Source organism: Oncorhynchus tshawytscha, linkage group LG08 (genome assembly GCF_018296145.1).
Source record: "Oncorhynchus tshawytscha isolate Ot180627B linkage group LG08, Otsh_v2.0, whole genome shotgun sequence".
NCBI classification, from domain to species: domain Eukaryota; kingdom Metazoa; phylum Chordata; class Actinopteri; order Salmoniformes; family Salmonidae; genus Oncorhynchus; species Oncorhynchus tshawytscha.
The window spans coordinates 68,743,342-68,768,917 of NC_056436.1; the positions used below are offsets into that span (position 1 = coordinate 68,743,342).

General features: G+C 44.2%; 1 protein-coding gene across 1 annotated transcript in view; it reads left to right on the top strand.

Annotated features, from left to right (window-relative positions):
- Window positions 1–1,048: 1,048 nt before the first annotated feature.
- Window positions 1,049–25,576, top strand: part of LOC112256038 (F-BAR and double SH3 domains protein 1) — a 29,907-nt gene continuing 5,379 nt past the window's right edge. The window contains exons 1-14 of the mRNA XM_024428979.2: window positions 1,049–1,151; window positions 4,529–4,626; window positions 5,478–5,523; window positions 7,002–7,075; window positions 7,336–7,480; window positions 9,164–9,300; window positions 12,331–12,394; window positions 13,219–13,347; window positions 14,156–14,278; window positions 14,912–15,007; window positions 15,182–15,301; window positions 15,381–15,485; window positions 19,083–19,364; window positions 19,469–19,552. Coding sequence (XP_024284747.2) covers window positions 1,131–1,151; window positions 4,529–4,626; window positions 5,478–5,523; window positions 7,002–7,075; window positions 7,336–7,480; window positions 9,164–9,300; window positions 12,331–12,394; window positions 13,219–13,347; window positions 14,156–14,278; window positions 14,912–15,007; window positions 15,182–15,301; window positions 15,381–15,485; window positions 19,083–19,364; window positions 19,469–19,552 — 1,524 coding nt within the window. The 5' untranslated portion in view covers window positions 1,049–1,130. The remainder of the gene's footprint in view (window positions 1,152–4,528; window positions 4,627–5,477; window positions 5,524–7,001; window positions 7,076–7,335; window positions 7,481–9,163; window positions 9,301–12,330; window positions 12,395–13,218; window positions 13,348–14,155; window positions 14,279–14,911; window positions 15,008–15,181; window positions 15,302–15,380; window positions 15,486–19,082; window positions 19,365–19,468; window positions 19,553–25,576) is intronic.

A 25,576-nucleotide genomic window follows, 5' to 3' on the forward strand; every position in this document is an offset into this window, starting at 1 on the left:
GTTGTACAGTGTTTCCTCTGACACATTGATGTGGCTGGCTTCCGGGTTAAGCGAGCACTGTGTCAAGAAGCAGTGCAGAGGGTTGTGATTCGGAGGACGCATGGCTCTCTCCCGTATCCGTACGGGAGTTGCAGCAATGGGACAAGACTCTAACTACCAACTGGATATCATGAAAAAAGGGGTTAAAAAAAGATGTGTTCTTAGACTATAATGACATTCTGGACATGGCAGAGATAACTGAAAAGCCATGAAATTACTGTTACATTGTTCACAATTACAAAGATCTTACCAGATGTATGTGTTATTCTCTGTCATTGAAGGGCTTTCAACTGGCCCTGCACTGTGAACCAGTGGTGTCTCCAAAGATGTTCCTGCAGCAGCTGAAACAAGTGTTCGAATTTATCAACACCTCCGCTCTACACCCAACTGATCAACTATAACTATTCTTTTCTTTATCATTTCTTTATGAACTATTTATCAATTTGAAATTGTATTGCTACTAATTGGATTAACACCTGGAAGACATATCTGCTACTGCGTTTACTGTTCCTGTATTGACCGGATTGTGAAATGACCAGTAAATTAGATACTATAGCCTAGGCCTGAATGTAGGTCTATATATGGCAAAGTGCATCACAGATAAATCTGTCTGAAGAATATTACAGCCATATCGTTGGTTGACCTTTACTTTCTGGTGTTGATCTTTCAATTCTAGTGGTTAGAAACAAAGACAATTTCTATCTCATCCTAAACCAACATTATACAAATAATGTAATAAACAATAAAGAAATCATTGGATGTTTTTGGACATTGGACTACTTGAGTTGTTTGATGTGGCTTCATACCTAGGTAGCTTCTCATGCCACCTTCCTGGGCTCTTCTAGGCTAGGCTCTCCAACAAAAAAATGTAACAGCATATGTGGCTACTGGCGATCAAAAGTGAAACTCTTGGAGGACAGTATTATACGTGCCCGCTAGGTGGCACTATTCCATTAGGGGGGGTTTGGAGCATGTAAAACAGCTAGTCCAAAGTAATGCTCCACCTACCTAGAGATGCTTTAGTGTGTCAAAAGCTTTCGGGAAGTAGGCTGTTGCGCTTCAATACAAAGGAGACGCTAAATAATCCGAAAATGCAACCTCCTCCCAGAAAGGTAAGAATTTTACAAGAATTTGCAATAACAATTTACATGTTTTTAACTTCACAATTATGTCAAACGAAATGAACTGTGGCAAGACCATAGAGAGGTTGAAATACGTTGAAAGTACCTCTGACATCTCTATTCTATTTTCATTTGGCACAGTACATTTGACATAATTGTAAAGTTTCTGAAAATGCAAGTTGTTATTGCCAATTATTTCACAAGAGGTGAACTGTTTAGTAGAACATGTTTAGAAAAGTCCTACTCCTGTGAAGTAGTCTTAATTTGAATTTGGTCGTTTTCACTTGTGACATTTTCGTAGGTTCCAAGTAATGATGTCAGCATCCTTACGATGCTCAACGCACATTTTGCACCATTAATTCTACAATTGCTTATATTCTGATGTCCACAATCCACAATAACACAGAGAGAAAGAGAGAGAGAGAAAGACAGATAGATAGATAGATAGATAGATAGATAGATAGATAGATAGATAGATAGATAGATAGATAGTGCATGTACAGGCTCCGTGTCGGAGCTAAGTGGCTACTAGTTCGCTGATGTTGCTGACTCTGACCTTCAGACTGAAGTCTTCAGCTGATGTACCCAGAGGCGGACTGGGACAAAAATTCAGCACTCACCCCCATAAATATCATACCTCCCAAAACATTTTTTATAACCTCCCCTGTTATTGGCAATGGTGAGAGGTTAGCATGTCTTGGGGGTATGGTCTTTGTGCATCTGTAACTTTCTCACTCATCATTCACATTTCAGTCATGATTATCCATTAACCATGGTAGCATCCACATTAATGTAGAAGTGTTTAGAAACATATTCTTATTTACAATAAAAGTGACTACAAAAGAACACTATGCATTATGTACCATTCATTTCTATTGGGCACAAAATAATCTGAAACACAACCAAAACAAACTGCAAATGCATCCATCATTGGTAGAGTCACAAGCTTGTTGTAGTCATTTCATGCTATGAATATGGAACCAGATATACAACTTTGACTACTTTAAAACACATATTCAGTTGAAGTCGGAAGTTTACATACACCTTAGCCAAATACATTTAAACTCGGTTTTTCACAATTCCTGACATTTAATCCTAGTAAAAATGCCCTGTCTTAGGTCAGTTAGGATCACCACTTTATTTTAAGAATGTGAAATGTCAGAATAATAGTAGAGTGAATGATTTATTTCAGCTTTTATTTCTTTCATCACATTCCCAGTGGGTCAGAAGTTTACATACACTCAATTAGTATTTAGTAGCATTGCTTTTAAATTGTTTAACTTGGGTCAAATGTTTTGGGAAGCCTTCCACAAGCTTCCCACAATACGTTTTTAGAATTTTGTCCCATTCCTCCTGACAGAGCTGGTGTACCTGAGTCAGGTTTGTAGGCCTCCTTGCTCCCACACACTTTTTCAGTTCTGCCCACACATTTTCTATAGGGTTGAGGTCAGGGCTTTGTGATGGCCACTCCAATACCTTGACTTTGCTGTCCTTAAGCCATTTTGCCACAACTTTGGAAGTATGCTTGGGGTCATTGTCCATTTGGAAGACCCATTTGCGATCAAGCTTTAACTTCCTGACTGATGTTGCTTTAATATATCCACATAATTTCCCTTCCTCATGATGCCATCTATTTTGTGAAGTGCACCAGTCCCTCCTGCAGGAAAGCACCCCCACAACATGATGCTGCCACCCTCGTGCTTTATGGTTGGTATGGTGTTCTTCGGCTTGCAAGCCTCCCCCTTTTTCCTCCGAACATAACGATGGTCATTATGGCCAAACAGTTATATTTTTGTTTCATCAGACCAGAGGACATTTCTCCAAAAAGTACGATCTTTGTCCCCATGTGCAGTTTTTTATGGCGGTTTTGGAGCAGTGGCTTCTTCCTTGCTGAGCGGCCTTTCAGGTTATGTCGATATAGGACTTGTTTTACTGTGGAAATAGATACTTTCGTACCTGTTTCCTCCAGTATCTTTACAAGGTCCTTTGCTATTGTTCCGGGATTGATTTGCACTTTTCGCACCAAAGTACGTTCATCTCTAGGAGACAGAACGCGTCTCTTTCCTGAGTGGCATGACGGCTACGTGGTCCCATGGTGTTTATACTTGCGTACTATTGTTTGTTCAGCTGAACGTGGTACCTTCAGGCGTTTGGAAATTTTTCCCAAAGATGAACCAGACTTGTGGAGGTCTACAATTTTTTTTCGGAGAACTTGGCATTTTCCCATGATGTCAAGCAAAGAGGCACTGAGTTTTAAGGTAGGCCTTGAAATACATCCACAGGTACACCTCCAATTGACTCAAATGATGTCAATTAGCCTATCAGAAGCTTCTAAAGCCATGACATCATTTTCTGGAATTTTCCAAGCTGTTTAAAGGCACAGTCAATTTAGTGTATGTAAACTCCTGACCCACTGGAATTATGATACAGTGAATTATAAGTGAAATAATCTGTTGGTAAACAATTGTTGGAAAAATGACTTGTGTCATGCACAAAATAGATGTCCTAACCCAACTTGCCAAAACTATAGTTTGTTAAAAAGAAATTTGTAGAGTGGTTGAAAAACAAGTTTTAATGACTAAGTGTATGTAAACTTCTGACTTCAACTGTACACTGAGTATACAAAACATTAAGAACACTTTCCATGACATAGACTGACCAGGACTGTCACTTGTTAAATCCACATCAATCAGTGTAGATGCAGGGGAGAAAGGTTAAAGAAATATTTTAAAGCCTTGAGACAATTGAGACATGGACTGTGTGTGTGTGCCATTCAGAGGGTCAATGGGCAAGACATAACAATGTAAGTGCCTTTGAACGGGGTATGGTAGTAGGTGCCAGGTGCAGCGGTTTCTGTCAAGAACTGCAACGCTGCTAGGTTTTTAATGCTCAACAGTTTCCCGTGTGTATCAAAAATGGTCCACCACCCAAGGGACATTCAGCCAACTTGACACAACTGTGGGAAGCTTTGGAATCATCATGGGCCACTATCCCTGCGGAACAATTTCAACACATTGAAGAGTCCTTGCCCCGTCTAATACTACATAGAAGAAGTGCTGTAATTTCTAAACGGTTCACCTGATATGGATAAGAATACCCTGAAATTAAAGCTGACAGTCTGCACTTTTACCTCATAGTCACTGTATAATTTCAAATCCAAAGTCCTGGAGTACAGAGACAAAACAACAAAAACATTTTATCTGTCCCAATACTTTTGGACCTCACTGTAAATTATAATCACTTATTTTTATTGACTGGATAGACTACTGTTTACATCCACTGTGCACGTGACGAATAAACTTTGATTTGATTTAGTCCCGGTGCTGGCCGGTCCTGATACAGGTATGTGTCACTGTTTTGATTGACAGGTGAAGGAGACCCAGCAGGTGAAGATGGCCTTTGCGGAGCAAGTGGGGCGGCTGCAGAGCAAACAGCAGCAGGAGGTAGAACTGCTGGAGGACATCAGGTGTGACCATCCTGTCCTACCCTGCCCCATCCTCCCTACCTGTTTCTGCCATACCCTGACTTACCCTGCATCACCCTACCCCACCATGGCCCACTGTCCCACCCCCTACTCCATCTACCCTACCCTGCTCCTGCTTGTCCCCCCTTCCCCCCCCATCCTACAGAAGCCTGTGTTTGTATAATACATACCGTACATATTTGATAATATTGTGTGTATGATTCCAGTGTAATCACAACAAGAACCAATATACACTAACGATGCTGAGTGAAACATAAGGATTCATGAACACATCTTCAGATGTCTAGCATGTGGTCAGGCCTCCTGGGTGTTTACAGAGGTATATGCTGACTAATGCTCTCTGACAATTATCTCTCAGAGATATATATATATATATATATATATATATATATATAGATAGGTAGGTAGATAGATAGGTAGATAGGTAGATAGATAGATAGATAGATATATATATATATATATAGATATATATATATATATATAGATATATATATATAGATAGGTAGATAGGTAGATAGATAGATAGATAGATAGATAGATAGATAGATAGATAGATAGATAGATAGATAGATAGATAGATAGATAGATAGATAGATAGATAGATAGATAGATAGATAGATAGATAGATAGATAGATAGATAGATAGATATAGATAGATATAGATATATATATATATATATATATATATATATATATATATATAGATATAGATATAGATATAGATATATAGATATAGATATAGATATATAGATAGATAGATAGATTATATAATTACTGCCTAAATGCAGTTCACTGACATATCCTTGATGTGATGTTTATTTTTCTCTGTCCAGGTCCTTCAGTAAACAGCGTGCTGCCATAGAACAAGAGTACAGTCAGGTGAGAGGCCTCCTATAATGTTGATGCTGATTGACAAGCCGTGGTCAGGTCCCACTGGGCACACACTGGTTGAATCAACATTGTTTCAGCGAAACGTGGAATTGACGTTGAATTGACATTTGTGCCCAGTTGGGTGTATGTCCGTGTCTTATGTTCATCTCTCCAGTGATGGGGGGGCAGTAAACCATGTGATACGACCTTGGGACATCTTGTAGAGTGGCGTATCATTGAGCTGAAATGGGGTTGGAGTATTTGGACACTAACCTGTTTTTAGTGGCATCCTCGCAACAACTATTTTAAGCAACACTCTTACCACCCTCCTCCCCACATTAAAAGCATTACTCAAAGCACTCATATTGAATGTTTTGAAATGGGATGCATTCAGATATTGATTCAGATATTAGTGAGTATTTCAGGGACCTTGGTGTTGTCCATAAGCAAGGCAGGGGAATACAACACAAGGTATCTGTCACAGGAACCAGAAACAACAGTGATAATTATGTCCCATATTGTACTGTAGTGCTGATGTCCCATTGGATGTTTCCCGATGGAGTTATCCATGGTGTACGTCATTCTGAGAAGATTTACATAATAGGGTGTTTGATAAGCTGATAACTTCATTAAATGGCTGTGGAAATGTCTGCTTTAGATACACTAAACGGACCCTTTTCCTTTTCTAACATGCCTAGCTGGGTTATAGCTACTGTAGCAACTTCCTGTAGTGTCTGACATAAGAGCATTCCTATTGAGTCTCCTATCCACTTGTTGCCGTGGACTTTGAACTTGCCTCTGACCATTGTGGTTTCTAGTTAGTTTCCGTAGTGAAATGAGTGTCCTGTGGTGCTGTCCCTTGGTTCTGTTTGTTGTTAACAATGCATTAACATTGGACCTATGGAGTAGGTCTAACAGTTGTAATAATGTTAACCTACACACTCAGACCAGTGTTTTCGTTTTCACCTCAGACCCTTGCACCATGGGGAATGTAGCAGGGTGGCGATGGTGAAATAAGGGCCTGTGAACCAATCCCTCCACATCCAAAAAGTTCAGAATAAAAGTGGTCTGTGGCTTTAGTACTACTGGTGGCGCGTAGCGGCTCTGCTATTTGATGTCTTGGTGTGAAGGAGCTAGTGTGTTTCTGAGCCAAGCTCCTGGATCACTTCTCTGAAGTCGGCAGTGAGTTAATCTGAAACAGGAAGTGAACACTGGATAGCGATGTTTTCACTGGGGTGTTGATGTTCCACCAGGAGCCTCGAGTGCAGAGCTTCTAGTATTGATAAAAAAACTCTGCTTTTCGCTCCAAATCTACATGTTATCCTGTACACAAAAACAAGACGTGTTCACTTTAGGCTGGGTCCTGCACTTGCACTCCAACCAAATTCATATTTATGGGTTACAACAAGGTTTATAAGGTGAATGTAATGAAATATCCCTGATTGTGTTTCCTATCATCTTTAATAAAACATATCCTTCTCTCTCAGGCCCTCCAGAGACTGGCCATACAGTTCCAGAGGAAAGACTGGCAAAGAGGCAAGGGAGACTCTTTGAACTCTGGGTAACCTATCATAAGCTTGATAGTTTGATCCCGCAACATGTTAATGACCTTTTTACTCCCAGCCATTCCAACCCCCATTTTTGTAAAACAAGTTACGTTCAGAGTTTCATAGACATATATGAAGGAAATATCTGTCAAACACTGTAATTATTCATGATTGAAGATGCTCCCGTCCCTAATAACACAGTCTAACATCAGGGGGATGCCATAGTGCTGGTGTAATAACACCGCTCTCTTTCTGTCTGTGTGTATACTGCCAGGAGTGTGTTTGCTGTGTGGAGGTCTCTGATTGAGGCCACGGCACAGAGTGGAGTGTGTCGTCTCACGGCGGCCGACGGATATCGCTCGCTCACTGCCGACGCTCTGAAGAGCCTGAGGGCAGCCAAGGAGCTGAAGGCCAAGAGGGTGAGCTGAGCTGTGCAGTGGCTTATTGGAGGATGCACTGAAATAATGTATGATCCACATTGCAGTGCATCCTAGTCTGAGTAACCAGATAGAAGAAAAAGCATGTTTTTAGACTAATAATCTATTCACAACTGTACATTTTCTTCATCAGGCTTCACTAAGCTGAGAACATTGTGTAGAAATGGTTTTGGAGTCTGTGAAAGCTTGTTTGATTTATCTACAGCTTGAACACACTCACATCAAGCCTACTAGAATTAATCTACTCAGATTTCTTTTTTGTTTGTTTGGGGGGGGTGCCTTTATTTAAAATAAATCTAAATCAAATGTATTTATATAGCCCTTCTTACATCAGCTGATATATCAAAGTGCTGTACAGAAACCCGGCCTAAAGCCCCAAACAGCAAGCAATGCAGGTGTAGAAGAACGGTAGCTAGGAAAAACTCCCTAGAAAGGCCAAAACCTAGGAAGAAACCTAGAGATGAACCAGGCTGAGGGGTGGCCAGTCCTCTTCTGGCTGTGCCGGGTGGAGATTATAACAGAACATGGCCAATATGTTCAAATGTTCATAAATGACCAGCATGGTCAAATAATAGTAATCCCAGTGAACAGGTCATAGCCGCAGAAAGAACAGTTGAAACTGGAGCAGCAGCACGGCCAGGTGGACTGGGGACAACAAGGAGTCATCATGCCAGGTAGTCCTGAGGCATGGTCCTAGGGCTCAGGTCCTCCGAGAGTGAGAAAGAAGGAAAGAGAGAATTAGAGAGAGCATATGTAAGTTCACACAGGACAGCGGGATAAGACAGGAGAAATACTCCAGATATGACCCTAGCCCCCCGACACATATATAGGTTAAAAGAGTGTGTAGCTTATGATAGCTTCCTCCTTAATGAAAAATGATTAAATTATGTAACCGGAGCATGTTGTTTTAAAGAAAGAAATCCACTCCAAAAACAATTTTTTTGTTCTCCATTAGTCCTCTCTTGATACAGTACTAAAAATGATTTGCATGTCAGCAGTCAAGTTTTCTAGATGATTGGTCTTTCAGGAAGCGTCACTTGCCACATCATCATGAAAAAATACATATTAGGTAGTTTTTGAGTGGAGTTTTCATGAAGCCCACAATGTCTCCATTCACAAAACCACACAACTCATCACCAGAGGTTTTCTCACGTCATACTTTCACTTTTTTTTGAGGAGGGAAATACATTCTAACACAAACAGCCAAAGCCTTTCATTTTCTCTATACCTTATTAGGAAAGGCACCAGTACTTACTGACGACTTCCTCTCGACTTTTATGCTACTTTGTGGTAGTTGTTGTTAATGACAGAGAATCAAACAAAGCAGGAACGTGAGTCACTTGTTAGCGTTGAAAATATTGTGATCTAAAGGTTACTATTCAAGCAGTGGAAAACCCTGGAAAAACCCTTACACTTGTACAGCCTTGACCTCCACATGCTACATGCACTGTTAAACTATGGACAGTATTTATCATTTAAAACCTGCCTTTTGCACAACGTAACCAGCGTTGAATCTATTGGATTTGTTGAATCTCTCAATCTAGAGACAGTTTGACGTAGTTTAAATGCAGTGAGTTCCTCCTTCAGTCACCCCTATACGCTGTTCCGCCCATGCATATTGTTGTATTACATTGTAATAATATGATGCGTTGTGTTGCCCTACAGGGTCTAGAGCAGCTGCAGAGAGTACAGGGTGAGGTAGTGGATGCACTACGAGAGCTCCATAAGGTCAAGAAGAGATACTACCAGCTGAGTCACATGGCTAACGTGGCCAGGGAGAAAGCTGCTGACGCACAGGCCAAGTAAGTCTGAGTGTGAGCCTGGTCAAAAGTAGCGCACTATGTAGGAAATAGGTTGATTTGGAATGGAGTTAGTCTGTTTTTACGATCAGTGTGCAATATCCATCCATATACTACTGTATGTTATACCAGGAATGGGCAACTGGAGGCATGTGGCACTTGGTCCCCCTTTTTGTAGATAATTAAAAAGATGAAGTAAGTCAAATGTATTTTTTTTGGGGGGGGACAGTCGGGGTCTCAACTTACTGTTGAGAGTTAGAATAATATAATCTTCAAGGTGCAATTTCGAAATGTGGTTGTGCATCAGCAGTCACTAAATTAGCCCATGTCAGCAACTTTCTTTTAGATTGGTAAATTAATCTAGCGGCCAGCTATCTAAACTTTTAGTAAGCATGGTCGAATTACCAACCATTGATCATCAGTTTTCATATTATAAACTGCAAAATTTCTCTCTGCCCCATGAATGAAATGAGTTATAAAATTGCTAAATCTTCTCTTCTCACCATGGCAAAATGTGTGGAATAGCAGGAAATTAACTATAAAACTAAAAACAATCTTCGCTGCCACGAGGTTGGCTGCTAAAATGTTTTGCTCACAAGGTGAGGCTATGGATGTGGGTATGCAGACCCCCCAGCCACTGTGGCCCCTTCCATTTTTTTGTGCCTCCCACCCCAATCAAAGTTGCCCATCCCTGTGTTAGACAAAAGTCCAAATTAAACCATATCCATTTTCATTGATTTTCCAGTAATACTCTTACTCTAGCCCTGCTTTGTTCCCATGTGACAGCCTTAAAGGTCCAATGCAGACGTTTTTATCTCAATATCAAATTATTTCTGGGTAACAATGAAGATGTGATCATTTTTTATTAAAATGGCGAATAATTAACAAAAATAGCTTCTGTGATGTTTTATATACATTTTCAACCTTTCTAATCGTATAGTATCCACAGATTGTGAGCTAAAGATGAAAGCCATTCCCACGAGTGTTATCATATTATTTATTGACTGACCAAATCGCCCAACACCACTATTTGTAAGGTTAATTTTAAGTGAAGGTTGTGATTTTTTAACCATTCCTGAACCTGTGACTAGCAACAAGCTACATAGGGGCAATACCAGAATAAATGATCTCGTGATTCTGTCTCATCGCAGCAATATCTACAAAGCTGAGACTGTTGTATGCCCCATATACAGTGCCCCCGAAAAGTATTCAGAACCCTTGACCTTTTCCACATTTTCTTAGGTCACAGCCTTATTCTAAAATTGATTAAATAGTTTTTTCCCCCCTCATCAATATACACACAATACCCCATAATGACCAAGCATTTACATTTAATCCATTTTAGAAGAAGGCTGTAACATAACAAAATGTGGAAAAGTTAATACTTTCTGTTGATGGCAAGAATTTTGTTTAATAATTTAAATTGAAAAACTCCTAAGTGTTGAATCAAGTGTTGTTTTTTTGTACCAGTTCATAAACCATGTGCCATGTAAATCGAAAATCTCTTCCCATTTGTTTTGCAACCTGCATGGCGCAGCTGTCAATATGTTGGTCCTCAAATGAAACCGGTATATTTTTCTTTTTTTCCATGACTGCAGAATCTTATCTATTTTTGCAAACTTTCTGTTGAAATTGATTGTGGTAAGTTCATTTATATTTTTTGAGATGTGAATACCAAGTATGTCTACTTCACCATCCGCCCATTTTATTGGTAAACTACAAATCACATTTGATTTGTTACAACAGGTGTAGAGGTAGCGTAAACACTGTGTCTTTTAACGATCCAATATGTAATATGGTACACTTGTCATAATTAGGTTTTAGTCCAGAGAGGTTAAAAAAGTGATCAAGATCTTCAATGTGCAGGGATCCCGATTGCAGACTTTAGAAAAAACTTGAGTCATCGGCATAAATTGACAATTTTTTGTTTTTATCCCCTGGATTTCTAACCCCTTGATGTTTTTGTTGGATCTAATTTTAATAGCTAGCATTCAATGGCCATTATAAATAGAATGGAGACAACGGACAGCCTTGTTTTACTCCTCTTAAAAGCTCAATACTTTCTGAGAAGTAACAATTATTTACTATTTTGCATCTGCGGTTGCTGTACATAACTTTAACCTATTGTGTAAGAGATTCACCGAAATTAAAGTAGCCATACTTTATCAAACGCCTTTTCAAAATCTGCTATGTAGACCAGACCTGGTATCTTTGATGTTTCATAATATTCAGTTGTTTCAAGTAATTGTCGTATATGATCTCCAATATATTGTTCATGTAAAAAAATAGTATCAGGATGAACAATATCTGGTCAAACTTTTTTTTAATTCTATGTGCTATGCATTTTGCCAGGATTTTCATATCACCACATTGAAGTGTAAGAGGCCTCCAGTTTTTTAAATGGACTGGATCTTTATAGTTACTTACTTACTTCCTGATTTAGTAATACTGAAATCAGACCTTCTTGTTGAGTACCTGAAAGTCTACCATTTTTTTTCCCAGTATCCCCATCCACGTGGAAATTCTATACGAGTTCAATTTAAATCCATTTAAATTACAGGTTGTAATGCAACAAAATAGGAAAAACGCCAAGGGGGATGAATACTTTTGCAAGGCACTGTACCACCTGGTGATGTCACCATGGGAGACCAAAACTCCATCCCACCAAAACAGGTTGAAATTTCAGGTGGTCTTTTCAAACAGGTCTTACTCTAAAAGGGCATTATCATAATTTTCACAATTTCATAGTATTGTTCCAACCTCATAGTATGTAAATATATAGAACACACAGGAAAATCAAGTTTTTGACTGAAAGTGGGCCTTTAAGGCTACTTGTAACATAGTTAAATTATTCATCATCTGAGAGGGAGCAGGTAGTGGCATGTTAAATGTTCTGTAAACCTGTAGTCATTGCATTTTAGTTCAGATACGTGGTTGATGCATATTTTATGTCTATCGATTATTATTTATAATAATGTCATTAAGAGTCTTGGTTTGATTATTTCTATCATGTGCCCATGTGACCTTTTTCAGATTCAAGAAGAGTGACCATGGAATTTTCCATTTTAGGACAGGCTTGCAGAAAATGAGTTCAAAGGTAGGCTACTGTAGGCTGACACACATGAAGGTCTATAGGCTGAAGTACCCCACCACCATAAGTGTCTAGTTAGTACACAGAGAGTATCCATATTTTTATTTAATTTAAAACATTTATTTATTTTTTAAAATTTTTTACCCCTTTTTTCTCCCCAATTTCGTGGTATCCAATTGTTGTAGTAGCTACTATCTTGTCTCATCGCTACAACTCCCGTACGGGCTCGGGAGAGACGAAGGTTGAAAGTCATGCGTCCTCCGATACACAACCCAACCAGCCGTACTGCTTCTTAACACAGCGCGCATCCAACCTTGAAGCCAGCCACACCAATGTGTCGGAGTGTACACCGTGCACCTGGCAACCTTGGTTAGCGCTCACTGCGCCCGGCCTGCCACAGGAGTCGCTGGTGCGCGAGGACATCCCTACCGACCAAGCCCTCCCTAACCCGGACAACGTTAGGCCAATTGTGCATCGCCCCACGGACCTCCCGGTCGCAACAGAGCCTGGGCGCAAACCCAGGGACTCTGATGGCACAGCTGGCGATGCAGGACAGCGCCCTTAACCACTGCGCCACCCGGGAGGCCGAGTATATGCATTTCTGAAAGGGCAAATCGTGTTTTATCCGTTATATGCTTTACTATGAAGAAATGTCTTCAATAAAACATGTAGGAATAATGCATTTGTGCTGTTTAATATTATACTCTTCTTAGTCACCTTGCACTTTGCCTATTGATTACCTATCAAATCAAACACATTTTGATAGTAGAATTGATTGTAATAATGAAACATATTTTATCCTCAACTCACTCCCTGTAAATGTTGTCCAGCTGAATACCAGGCTGAGGGAGTGTGACCAGAGACTGACAGAGGTGCGTAATGAGTACCTTCTAACACTGTCTGCCGTCAACTCTCATCACCAGTACTACTACACTGCAGAGCTGCCTGCCATCATGAGGGTAAGACCACCTGGCATCTCCTAACGGCATACTGTCTCTCTGGATTCTCATCATGAGTCTGTCATAAGACTGAACACACTGCATCGTCCCCTCAGACGTACCTCCTGTCAGTGAAAAAAACGTCCTTTTTTGTTTGTGATGAGTCACTTCTAGTTGACATAATTTCCTGTCCCATTGTGGTTGTCTTAGCTGTAGAGTGGAGAGCACAAACTACACCGAAATTCATCCAAATAGGAAATCCTCAAATGTTCCTTTTTGGCTTTTTACCTTTGCAAAGTAATCAGGTGAGTCATAAGTTCAGCTCAGTAGAAACCATTCATTTCAGGGGTATTTCCCCCTCAGAACATTCATAAGACAACAAACTTCTTGAAAGTGTCTGTCTCAATCAAGGGAAATATCCTGCCGGGGCAGCAGGGTAGCCTAGTGGTTAGAGCGTTGGACTAGTAACCGAAAGGTTGCAAGTTCAAATCCCCAAGCTGACAAGGTACAAATCTGTCGTTCTGCCCCTGAACAGGTAGTTAACCCACTGTTCCTAGGCCGTCATTGAAAATAAGAATTTGTTCTTAACTGACTTGCCTAGTAAAATAAAGGTAAAACTTTTTTTTTTAAATCACTCAGTGACTCAACTCTTGTTATTGCAGTAACCAATGTAATTCATTATGAATCAGTTGATTCAAATCCCTCAGACTGAAACATTGGAATGACTGAAACATTGGAAAATAAGGAAATCTCAAATCACCTCTGATTTAGTATTGCATAAGGGCTTTGGCTATAACCCCAGCTCTCACCTCTGTCGTTTACTCAACAGAGACTGGACAGTGATCTGTATGAGCAAATCCGGGAACACTTCACTCTCTTGTGCTGCACAGAGATCGACACCTGCCGGTCAACGCATAGTAACTTTAGCAAGATCTGCGAGAACTACACCAAGGTGAGGCCGTGCGTGGGATCCACTGAAGCCCTTTTCACAGTAAAAACCTTCCACAGACAGTAGCCCCACTGTAATACCCAGAGCTGTGACATTCCTCACCTGGGCATTGCTGATGGAGACATGTGAACTAGTGTCTGTGTCCCAAATAGCACCATATTCCCTATATATTGCATTACTTTTGACCAGGGCCCATAGGGTTTTGGCCCAAAGTAGTGAACTATGTAAGAAATAATGTGCCAATGTGGAGGTAATGAGGGTTTGTGTAATGACCGTTGGTGGAAGAAGGTGAGGACCAAGATGCAGCGTGGTAAGTGTTCATCATTATTTTAATAAACTGAACACTAAATACAACAAGGAATAAAAGAAACAACTGAAACAGCTCTGTCAGGTGCAAAACACACTAAACAGAAAATAACTACCCACAACCCATAGTGGGAAAACAGGCTTCCTAAGTATGGTTCTCAATCAGAGACAACGATTGACAGCAGCCTCTGATTGGGAACCATACCAGGCCAAAACCAGAAATACAAAACATAGAATGCCCACCCCAACTCACGCCCTGACCAAACTAAAATAGAGACATAAAAAAGGAACTAAGGTCAGGACGTGACAGTTTGTTTGGTTCACTGATAGGTGTCTAGAGAACGGAACATCCAGATCTTCCTCCAGGAGTTCCCGGTCTTCACCAGAACAGCCGGCTTTCACTTCCAGGTTGCCCCTAAAGACAAGGTGTGGCTCACTGTAGTACCACTGTTCTTGATTACCAAGTAAACACCATTATATCACAATTAATATCCACAAAGCTGTTTGAATAAAACCCTGATTGAGGTGAAAATTTTGAAATTTCCATATAGTATTTTGTGTGTGAGATAATCCCAGCTTCACCTCCTGTTCTTTCTAAAGGTGTGCATTCTGAAGCAACATAGCTCCAGTGCTGAGGGGGAGAGCTGTTTGGACAAGGAGGCCCGCAAGTGGTCTGCTAAGGCTGCCAAAGACTACAAGATCATCTCACATGGAGATAGGGTGAGTAGTGGGCGAAATCTCTGTTTACCTCTGGTTCGGGAGCTTGACCTTGTGTAACCTCTGTCTACCTTCCTCATAGGCACTGCAGATGCTGGACAGGCGTTTCAAACTGCTGTCAGGAGACACAGGAGTCAGCGTGGAACAGAAGATGGTGGGGGTGAAGGAGAGTGTGAGGAAAGCACAGGTAGGACTACTACTAGCCCAACGTAATGTTACTGTTAGCTACTACAAGCCCAACGTAATGTTAATGACCTCACATTACCCTCCTACTATTCCACCCTACCAGGAAATGGATAATGATAAGGCAAGCAGTCATTAACCAGGCTTTATCAGAGTTCCTCTTTGATACGCTGGTGTTAGCCTTCTTTACACTCTTAGAAAAAAGGGTTCCAAAAGGGTTCTTTGGCTGTCCCCATACGATAATCCTTTTTGGTTCCCCTCTGTGGAAAGGGTTCTACATAAAACCCAAAAGGGTTCTACCTGGAACTAAAAAGGGATCTTCAAAGGTTTCTCCTATGGTGCAGTGTAGAGGTGGATGTAGTTATTTAATGCTAAGTGACTGGTGGGTGATGAGACCAAGGCTGCGTGTGTTCTAGGCCTATAGCCATGCCTCTGCAGATGCAGGATGCTTTCTACTACTAGAGCCTTTGTAGAGCTAACGGCAGGGCTCTCTCCTCCACTCTGCCTGGCCCATTGATGAGCCAGGTGGATGCCCTCTATCTGGATCTGAATGGAATGTGTGTCACTGCCTACTTCCTACTTCCCATAAGGACAAATGCAAATGCTGCTGGCATCATGCGTCAGTTGGAACTGTTCATTCAACCCACCACCTCCTCCTGCTTTATTCAGTTGTCTTGGGCTCAGAGTAAGCGTTATGTGATGTAATCAAGCTTTTGTATTGGCCTGAAAAAAAACATGTTTCTTTACTTACAAGAAAGAAGTTGGGGTTAGGAAACATAATGCAGCCAATATGCTGTTAATGTACTGCTAATATGAACCTAGTATGATGCTACAGCCAACCCCAGATGTCCTTGATGACTACAACGCTTATTTTGCTGTGCTGTTTAATGAATATTATTAGTATTATGGCTTATTCATATGTAGTGTGTTTAAGTTATTATGTCTGAGGTGCTATAGTGCCTGAGGTGCTACAGTGCCTGAGGTGCTACAGTGCCTGAGGTGCTACAGTGCCTGAGGTGCTACAGTGCCTGAGGTGCTACAGTGCCTGAGGTGCTACAGTGCCTGAGGTGCTACAGTGCCTGAGGTGCTAGTGCCTGAGGTGCTACAGTGCCTGAGGTGCTACAGTGCCTGAGGTGCTACAGTGCCTGAGGTGCTACAGTGCCTGAGGTGCTGCCTGAGGTGCTAGTGCCTGAGGTGCTACAGTGTGCTACAGTGCCTGAGGTGCTACAGTGCCTGAGGTGCTGAGGTGCTACAGTGCCTGAGGTGCTACAGTGCCTGAGGTGCTACAGTGCCTGAGGTGCTACAGTGCCTGAGGTGCTACAGTGCCTGAGGTGCTACAGTGCCTGAGGTGCTACAGTGCCTGAGGTGCTACAGTGCCTGAGGTGCTACAGTGCCTGAGGTGCTACAGTGCCTGAGGTGCTACAGTGCCTGAGGTGCTACAGTGCCTGAGGTGCTACAGTGCCTGAGGTGCTACAGTGCCTGAGGTGCTACAGTGCCTGAGGTGCCCTGAGGTGCTACAGTGCCTGAGGTGCTACAGTGCCTGAGTGCCTGAGGTGCCAGTGCCTGAGGTGCTACAGTGCCTGAGGTGCTACAGTGCCTGAGGTGCTACAGTGCCTGAGGTGCTACAGTGCCTGAGGTGCTACAGTGCCTGAGGTGCTACAGTGCCTGAGGTGCTACAGTGCCTGAGGTGCTACAGTGCCTGAGGTGCTACAGTGCCTGAGGTGCTACAGTGCCTGAGGTGCTACAGTGCCTGCTACAGTGCCTGAGGTGCTAGTGCCTGCTACAGTGCCTGAGGTGCTACAGTGCCTGTGCTACAGTGCCTGAGGTGCTACAGTGCCTGAGGTGCAGTGCCTGAGGTGCTACAGTGCCTGAGGTGCTACAGTGCCTGAGGTGCTACAGTGCCTGAGGTGCTACAGTGCCTGTGTGCCTGAGGTGCTACAGTGCCTGAGGTGCTACAGTGCCTGAGGTGCTGCCTGAGGTGCAGTGCCTGAGGTGCTGCCTGAGGTGCAGTGCCTGAGGTGCTACAGTGCCTGCCTGAGGTGCTACAGTGCCTGCTAGTGCCTGAGGTGCTGCCTGAGGTGCAGTGCCTGCCTGAGGTGCTACAGTGCCTGAGGTGCTACAGTGCCTGAGGTGCTACAGTGCCTGAGGTGCTACAGTGCCTGAGGTGCTACAGTGCCTGAGGTGCTACAGTGCCTGAGGTGCTACAGTGCCTGAGGTGCTACAGTGCCTGAGGTGCTACAGTGCCTGAGGTGCTACAGTGCCTGAGGTGCTACAGTGCCTGAGGTGCTACAGTGCCTGAGGCTGTGCCTGACAGTGCCTGAGGTGCTACAGTGCCTGAGGTGCTAGTGCCTGTGCTACAGTGCCTGAGGTGCTGTGCCTGAGGTGCTACAGTGCCTGAGGTGCTACAGTGCCTGAGGTGCTACAGTGCCTGAGGTGCTACAGTGCCTGAGGTGCTACAGTGCCTGAGGTGCTACAGTGCCTGAGGTGCTACAGTGCCTGAGGTGCTACAGTGCCTGAGGTGCTACAGTGCCTGAGGTGCTACAGTGCCTGAGGTGCCTGTGTGCCTGAGGTGCTACAGTGCCTGACAGTGCCTGAGGTGCAGTGCCTGAGGTGCTACAGTGCCTGAGGTGCTACAGTGCCTGAGCTACAGTGCCTGAGGTGCTGTGCCTGAGGTGCTACAGTGCCTGAGGTGCTACCTGAGTGCCTGAGGTGCTACAGTGCCTGAGGTGCTACAGTGCCTGAGGTGCTACAGTGCCTGTGCCTGAGGTGCTACAGTGCCTGAGGTGCTACAGTGCCTGAGGTGCTACAGTGCCTGCTAGTGCCTGAGGTGCTACAGTGCCTGAGGTGCTACAGTGCCTGAGGTGCTACAGTGCCTGAGGTGCTACAGTGCCTGAGGTGCTACAGTGCCTGAGGTGCTACAGTGCCTGAGGTGCTACAGTGCCTGAGGTGCTACAGTGCCTGAGGTGCTACAGTGCCTGAGGTGCTACAGTGCCTGAGGTGCTACAGTGCCTGAGGTGCTACAGTGCCTGAGGTGCTGCCTGAGGTGCAGTGCCTGAGGTGCTACAGTGCCTGAGGTGCTAGTGCCTGAGGTGCTACAGTGCCTGAGGTGCTACAGTGCCTGAGGTGCTACAGTGCCTGAGGTGCTACAGTGCCTGAGGTGCTGCCTGAGGTGCTACAGTGCCTGAGGTGCTACAGTGCCTGAGGTGCTACAGTGCCTGAGGCTGTGCCTGAGGTGCTAGTGCCTGAGGTGCTACAGTGCCTGAGGTGCTACAGTGCCTGAGGTGCTACAGTGCCTGAGGTGCTACAGTGCCTGAGGTGCTACAGTGCCTGAGGTGCTACAGTGCCTGAGGTGCTACAGTGCCTGAGGTGCTACAGTGCCTGAGGTGCTACAGGTGCCTGAGGTGCTACAGTGCCTGAGGTGCTACAGTGCCTGAGGTGCTACAGTGCCTGAGGTGCTACAGTGCCTGAGGTGCTACATTGAGTTGTGGCTGTAAAAGGGATGACATCGAGGAAAAGTAATCTGGTACAAGGTACCTGTGAGAGACGTGTGGGAGGGGTGACAGGTAGTAAGTGGTGTGTGTGTGTGTTTGTGTGTGTCCAGGTGAGCCGGGTGAAGGCGGAGTCCAGGCTGGCGCTGCTGGCGTCGGCGGGGGTGGACGTGGAGCCATGGGTGAGCAGTGCTATGACCCAGGCAGACGAGGAGCTGGAGAGGGACAGGAGGCTGAGCGAGGCACGCATGTCCAACGGAGATATCTCCGAGGACGAGTTTGAGTTCACAGACTTCGACGACTACGATGAAGATGGTGACACTTTCATCGATTCAACTTCCTGCTCGGTGCCGTGTGGATACCCCTTGACTTGCATGGTTCTCTACAGCTATCAGGTGACAATATCAGGACTTAACATTTTAGAAATGTCAACATTACAGGAATGGGATTTTCCTCTCAGGTGTTATTGTGTGTAATTTTCTGGCCCATCTTCCTGCAGGCCTGCCAAGGAGACGAGCTGTCAATCACAGAGGGAGAAGAGCTTCAGGTGATAGAGGATGGGGACATGGAGGACTGGCTGAAGGTAAATGAGGACAGATTTCTCTCTGCATGAATCCCAAATGGCACCCTATTCCATATTTAAGCTCCACAGGGCTCTGGTCAAAAGCAGTTAACTATGTAGGGAATAGGGTGCCATTTGGGATGCACCTTTTGTCTCATGGAACAGTACTATTTACTGTAGCAGGCAGTTGTTCCCACGCATTTGCCCACTCTACCAAATGCCTGCGGTCTCCTCACTTCCTGTTTCTACTAAGCACAGTGTAAACAAACTGCCGGTCTTCCTGTTTGAGAAAGAGAGGCTTTATGTCGCTTCAACTTCATATTTACTGATCCGTAACAGTTGTGAAAAATAACGGGTCAATTACAACCAACATTAAGCACTGTCAACATTAGGAGAGCTCTCTGTAAACCATTAATGAGATCCCACACAGTTGATCTCAACTGCAACAACAATTGGCCACCATGTTACCGCTCCCTAAAAGTGTTAACTTTAAGTCATGGTTACTGCCAACATTTTTCAAGACTATTTAGCCCTCTGGTGGGTATTATCTTCAGAATAAATTAAACCTTCTATTTGAGCAGACTAAGCACAGATTTGACTATTTAACAATCATTCCTCGTTTACTGTGACAATTTAACATTCACATTTTATCAGAAGACGAAAGTATCCTGAACTATCCACATCAAGCCAATCATGATTGAGTTAATATAATATATGTTTTCATAAAATTATAGTCTAATCAAATTATATTATAATGTAGCCCAAACATAGATGTCTATAATGTATTGTACTTTACTGTACTGTACTCTACAGTACCCCTGTGCACAAAGCGAGGTTCGTACAGAAATGGTTTGACGAGATCGGTGTGGAAGAACTTGACTGGCCTTGGGGGAAGGCCGCTTTGTGCACACGGTTATTATTATGCTGAAACAGGAAAGGGCCTTCCCCCAAGCTGTTGCCACAAAGTTAGAAGCACAGAATTGTCTAGAATGTCATTGTATGCTGTAGCGTTAAGGTTTCCCTTCACTGGAACTGAGGGGTCTTGCCCGAACCATGAAAAACGGCCCCAGACCATTATTCCTCCTACACCAAACTTTACAGTTAGCACCATGCATTCGGGCAGGTAGTGTTCTCGTGGCATCCGCCAAACCCAGATTCGTCCGTCGGACTGCCAGATGGTGAAGCATGATTTATCACTCCAGAGAATGCATTTCCACTGCCCCAGAGTCCAATGGCAGCTAGCTTTATGCACTGTATGTCAAATCAAATCCAATTTTATTTGTCACATACACATCGTTAGCAGATGTTAATGCGAGTGTAGCGAAATGCTTGTGCTTCTAGTTCCGACAATGCAGTAATAACCAACAAGTAATCTAACAATTCCAAAACTACTGTCTTATACACACAAGTGTAAGGGGATAAAGAATATGTACAAAAAGATATATGAATAAGTGATGGTACAGAGCGGCATAGGCAAGATACAGTAGATGGTATCGAGTACAGTATATACATATGAGATGAGTATGTAAACAAAGTGGCATAGTTAAAGTGGCTAGTGATACATGTATTACATAAAGATGCAGCAGATGATATAGAGTACAGTATATACGTATACATATGAGATTAATAATGTAGGGTATGTAAACATTATATTAGGTAGCATTGTTTAAAGTGGCTAGTGATATATTTTACATCATTTCCCATCAATTCCCATTATTAAAGTGGCTGGAGTTGAGTCAGTGTGTTGGCAGCAGCCACTCATTGTTAGTGGTGGCTGTTTAACAGTCTGATGGCCTTGAGATAGAAGCTGTTTTTCAGTCTCTCGGTCCCAGCTTTGATGCACCTGTACTGACCTCGCCTTCTGGATGATAGCGGGGTGAACAGGCAGTGGCTCGGTGGTTGTTGTCCTTGATGATCTTTATGGCCTTCCTGTAACATCGGGTGGTGTAGGTGTCCTGGAGGGCAGGTAGTTTGCCCCCGGTGATGCGTTGTGCAGACCTCACTACCCTCTGGAGAGCCTTACGGTTGTGGGCGGAGTAGTTGCCGTACCAGGCGGTGATACAGCCCGCCAGGATGCTCTCGATTGTGCATCTGTAGAAGTTTGTGGGTGCTTTTGGTGACAAGCCGAATTTCTTCAGCCTCCTGAGGTTGAAGAGGCGCTGCTGCGCCTTCTTCACGATGCTGTCTGTGTGGGTGGACCAATTCAGTTTGTCTGTGATGTGTATGCCGAGGAACTTAAAACTTGCTACCCTCTCCACTACTGTTCCATCGATGTGGATAGGGGGGTGTTCCCTCTGCTGTTTCCTGAAGTCCACAATCATCTCCTTAGTTTAGTTGACGTTGAGTGTGAGGTTATTTTCCTGACACCACACTCCGAGGGCCCTCACCTCCTCCCTGTAGGCCATCTCGTCGTTGTTGGTAATCAAGCCTACCACTGTTGTGTCGTCCGCATACTTGATGATTGAGTTGGAGGCGTGCGTGGCCACGCAGTCGTGGGTGAACAAGGAGTACAGGAGAGGGCTCAGAACGCACCCTTGTGGGGCCCCAGTGTTGAGGATCAGCGGGGTGGAGATGTTGTTGCCTACCCACACCACCTGGGGGCGGCCCGTCAGGAAGTCCAGTACCCAGTTGCACAGGGCGGGGTCGAGACCCAGGGTCTCGAGCTTGATGACGAGCTTGGAGGGTACTATGGTGTTAAATGCCGAGCTGTAGTCGATGAACAGCATTCTCACATAGGTATTCCTCTTGTCCAGATGGGTTAGGGCAGTGTGGTTGAGATTGCATCGTCTGTGGACCTATTTGGGTGGTAAGCAAATTGGAGTGGGTCTAGGGTGTCCGGTAGGGTGGAGGTGATATGGTCCTTGACTAGTCTCTCAAAGCACTTCATGATGACGGAAGTGAGTGCTACGGGGCGGTAGTCGTTTAGCTCAGTTACCTTAGCTTTCTTGGGAACAGGACCAATGGTGGCCCTCTTGAAGCATGTGGGAACAGCAGACTGGGATAGGGATTGATTGAATATGTCCGTAAACACACCAGCCAGCTGGTCTGCGCATGCTCTGAAGGTGCGGCTGGGGATGCCGTCTGGGCCTGCAGCCTTGCGAGGGTTAACACGTTGAAATGTTTTACTCACCTCGGCTGCAGTGAAGGAGAGGTCGCATGTTTTGGTTGCAGGCCGTGTCAGTGGCACTGTATTGTCCTCAAAGCGGGCAAAAAAGTTATTTAGTCTGCCTGGGAGCAAGACATCTTGGTCCGTGACGGGGCTGGTTTTCTTTTTGTAATCCGTGATTGACTAGACCCTGCCACATACCTCTTGTGTCTGAGCCGTTGAATTGAGATTCTACTTTGTCTCTATACTGACGCTTAGCTTGTTTGATTGCCTTGCGGAGGGAATAGCTACACTGTTTGTATTCGGTCATGTTTCCAGTCACCTTGCCCCGATTAAAAGCAGTGGTTTGCGCTTTCAGTTTCACGCGAATGCTGCCGTCAATCCACGGTTTCTGGTTTGGGAATGTTTTAATCATTGCTATGGGAACGACATCTTCAACGCACGTTCTAATGAACTCGCACACCGAATCAGCGTATTCGTCAATGTTATCGTGTGTGTGTGTGTGTATGCATGAGTCTGTGTCTATGTTTGTGTTGCTTCACAGTCCCCGCTGTTCCATAAGGTGTTTTATTATATGTTTTTTAAATATAATTTTACTGTTTGCATCAGTTACTTGATGTGGAATAGAGTTCCATGTAGTCATGGCTCTATGTAGTACTGTGTGCCTCTTATAGTCTGTTCTGGACTTGGGGACTGTGAAGAGACCTCTTGTGACATGTCTTGTGGGATATACATGGGTGTCCGAGCTGTGTGCCAGTAGTTCAAACAGAAAGATTGGTGCATTCAACATGTCAATACCTCTCACAAATACAAGTAGTGATGAAGTCAATCTCTCCACTTTGAGCCAGGAGAGATTGACATGCATATTATTGATATTAGCTCTCTGAGTACATTCAAAGGCCAGCCGTGCTGACCTGTTCTGAATCAATTGCAATTTTTTTGTGGCACCTGACCACACGACTGAACAGTAGTCAAGGTGCAACAAAACTAGGGCCTGTAGGACCTGCCTTGTTGATAGTGTTGTTAAGAAGGCAAAGCCTCGCTTTATTACGGACTTCTTCCCATCTTAGCTACTGTTGTATCAATGTCACGTCCTGAATATTGAAAACCTGTATTTTCTATGGTAGAGTAGGTCAGGGCGTGACTAGGGTTTTTTGTTCTAGTTTATATCTTCTATGTGGGGTTCTAGGTTTGATTTTCTATGTTGGTGATTTGTATGATTCCCAATTAGAGGCCTCTGGTTATCGTTGTCTCTAATTGGGGATCATACTTAAGCATTTTTTCCACCTGTGGGTTATGGGATGTTGTTTATGTATAGTGTGTTTGAGCACTACGTAGTCAGCTCCCCGTACTCATCCTGAGAAGTGTGTTAAAGTTCCGGAACAATTGATGCCGGCTATACGCACCGTGTCTCCAGTGTACCTCCACAGCCCAGTATGTCTGCCAACTCCTCATACTCACTGTGTGAAGAGTGTCATCGTTCCGGTACAATGTGTGCCAGAACTGTGTCTCCAGTGCGCCTTCACTGCCCAGTATTTCCTCTGCCAACTCCTCGTACTCACTGTGTGAAGAGTGTCATCGTTCCGGTACAATGTGTGCCGGTTCTACGCACCGTGTCTCCAGTTTGCCTTCACAGCCCAGTATGTCCTCTGCCAACTCCTCGTACTCACCGTGTGAAGAGTGTCATCGTTCCGGTACAATGTGTGCCGGTTCTACGCACCGTGTCTCCAGTTTGCCTTCACAGCCCAGTATGTCCTCTGCCAACTCCTCGTACTCACCGTGTGAAGAGTGTCATCGTTCCGGTACAATGTGTGCCGGTTCTACGCACCGTGTCTGCAGTGCGCCTCCACAGCCCAGTATGTCCTCTGCCAACTCCTCGTACTCACTGTGTGAAGAGTGTCATCGTTCCGGTACAATGTGTGCCGGTTCTACGCACCGTGTCTGCAGTGCGCCTCCACAGCCCGGTATGTCCTGTGCCTGCTCCTCGCACTTTCCCTGAAATGCGTGTCCCCAGTCCAGTACGTCCTGTGCCTCCTCCGTCCTGTGCCGCCTCCTCGCACCTGCCCTGAAGTGCGCTTTCCCAGTCAGGTGTGTCCTGTTCCTGCTCCTCGCACTATCCCTCAAGTGCGTCTTCCCAGTCAAGTACGTCCTGTGCCTGCTCCTCGCGCTCGCCCTGAGGTGCGTGTCACCAGCCCAGTACCACCAGTGCCGGTCTCAAGCACCAAGCTTCCTGTGACGATCCCCAGTCCAGAGCTTCCGGGGACAGTTCCCAGTCCAGAGCTTCCGGGGACAGTTCCCAGTCCAGAGCTTCCGGGGACAGTTCCCAGTCCAGAGCTTCCGGGGACAGTTCCCAGTCCCAGTGTTAAGTGTTGCATTAATTTCAGTTGCTGTAGTAGCTGACGTGTATAGTGTTAAGTCATCTGCATACCGAGACACTCTGGCTTTACTCAAAGTCTGTGGCATGTCGTTAGTAAAAATTTAAAAGAGCAAGGGGCCTAAACAGCTACTAGGGAATTCCTGATTCTACCTGGATTATGTTTGAGAGGCTTCTATTAAAGAACACCTGTTAGACAAGTAACTTATCCACATTATAGCAGGGGGTGTAAAGCCATAACACATGTTTTTCCAGCAGTAGACAATGATCAATAATGTCAAAAGCTGCACTGAAGTCGAACAAGACAGCCCCCACAATCATTTTATCATCAATTTCTCATCAGTCATTTGTGTAAGTGCTGTGCTTGTTGAGTGTCCTTCCCTATAAGTGTGCTGAAAGTCTGTTGTCAATTTATTTACTGTGAAATAGCATTGTATCTGGTCAACAACAAAAAAATCAGATGTTTACTAAGGGTTGGTAACAGGCTGATTGGTCAGCTATTTGAGCCAGTAAAGGGGTCTTTACTATTATTGGGTAGTGGAATGACTTTAGTTTCCCTCCAGTC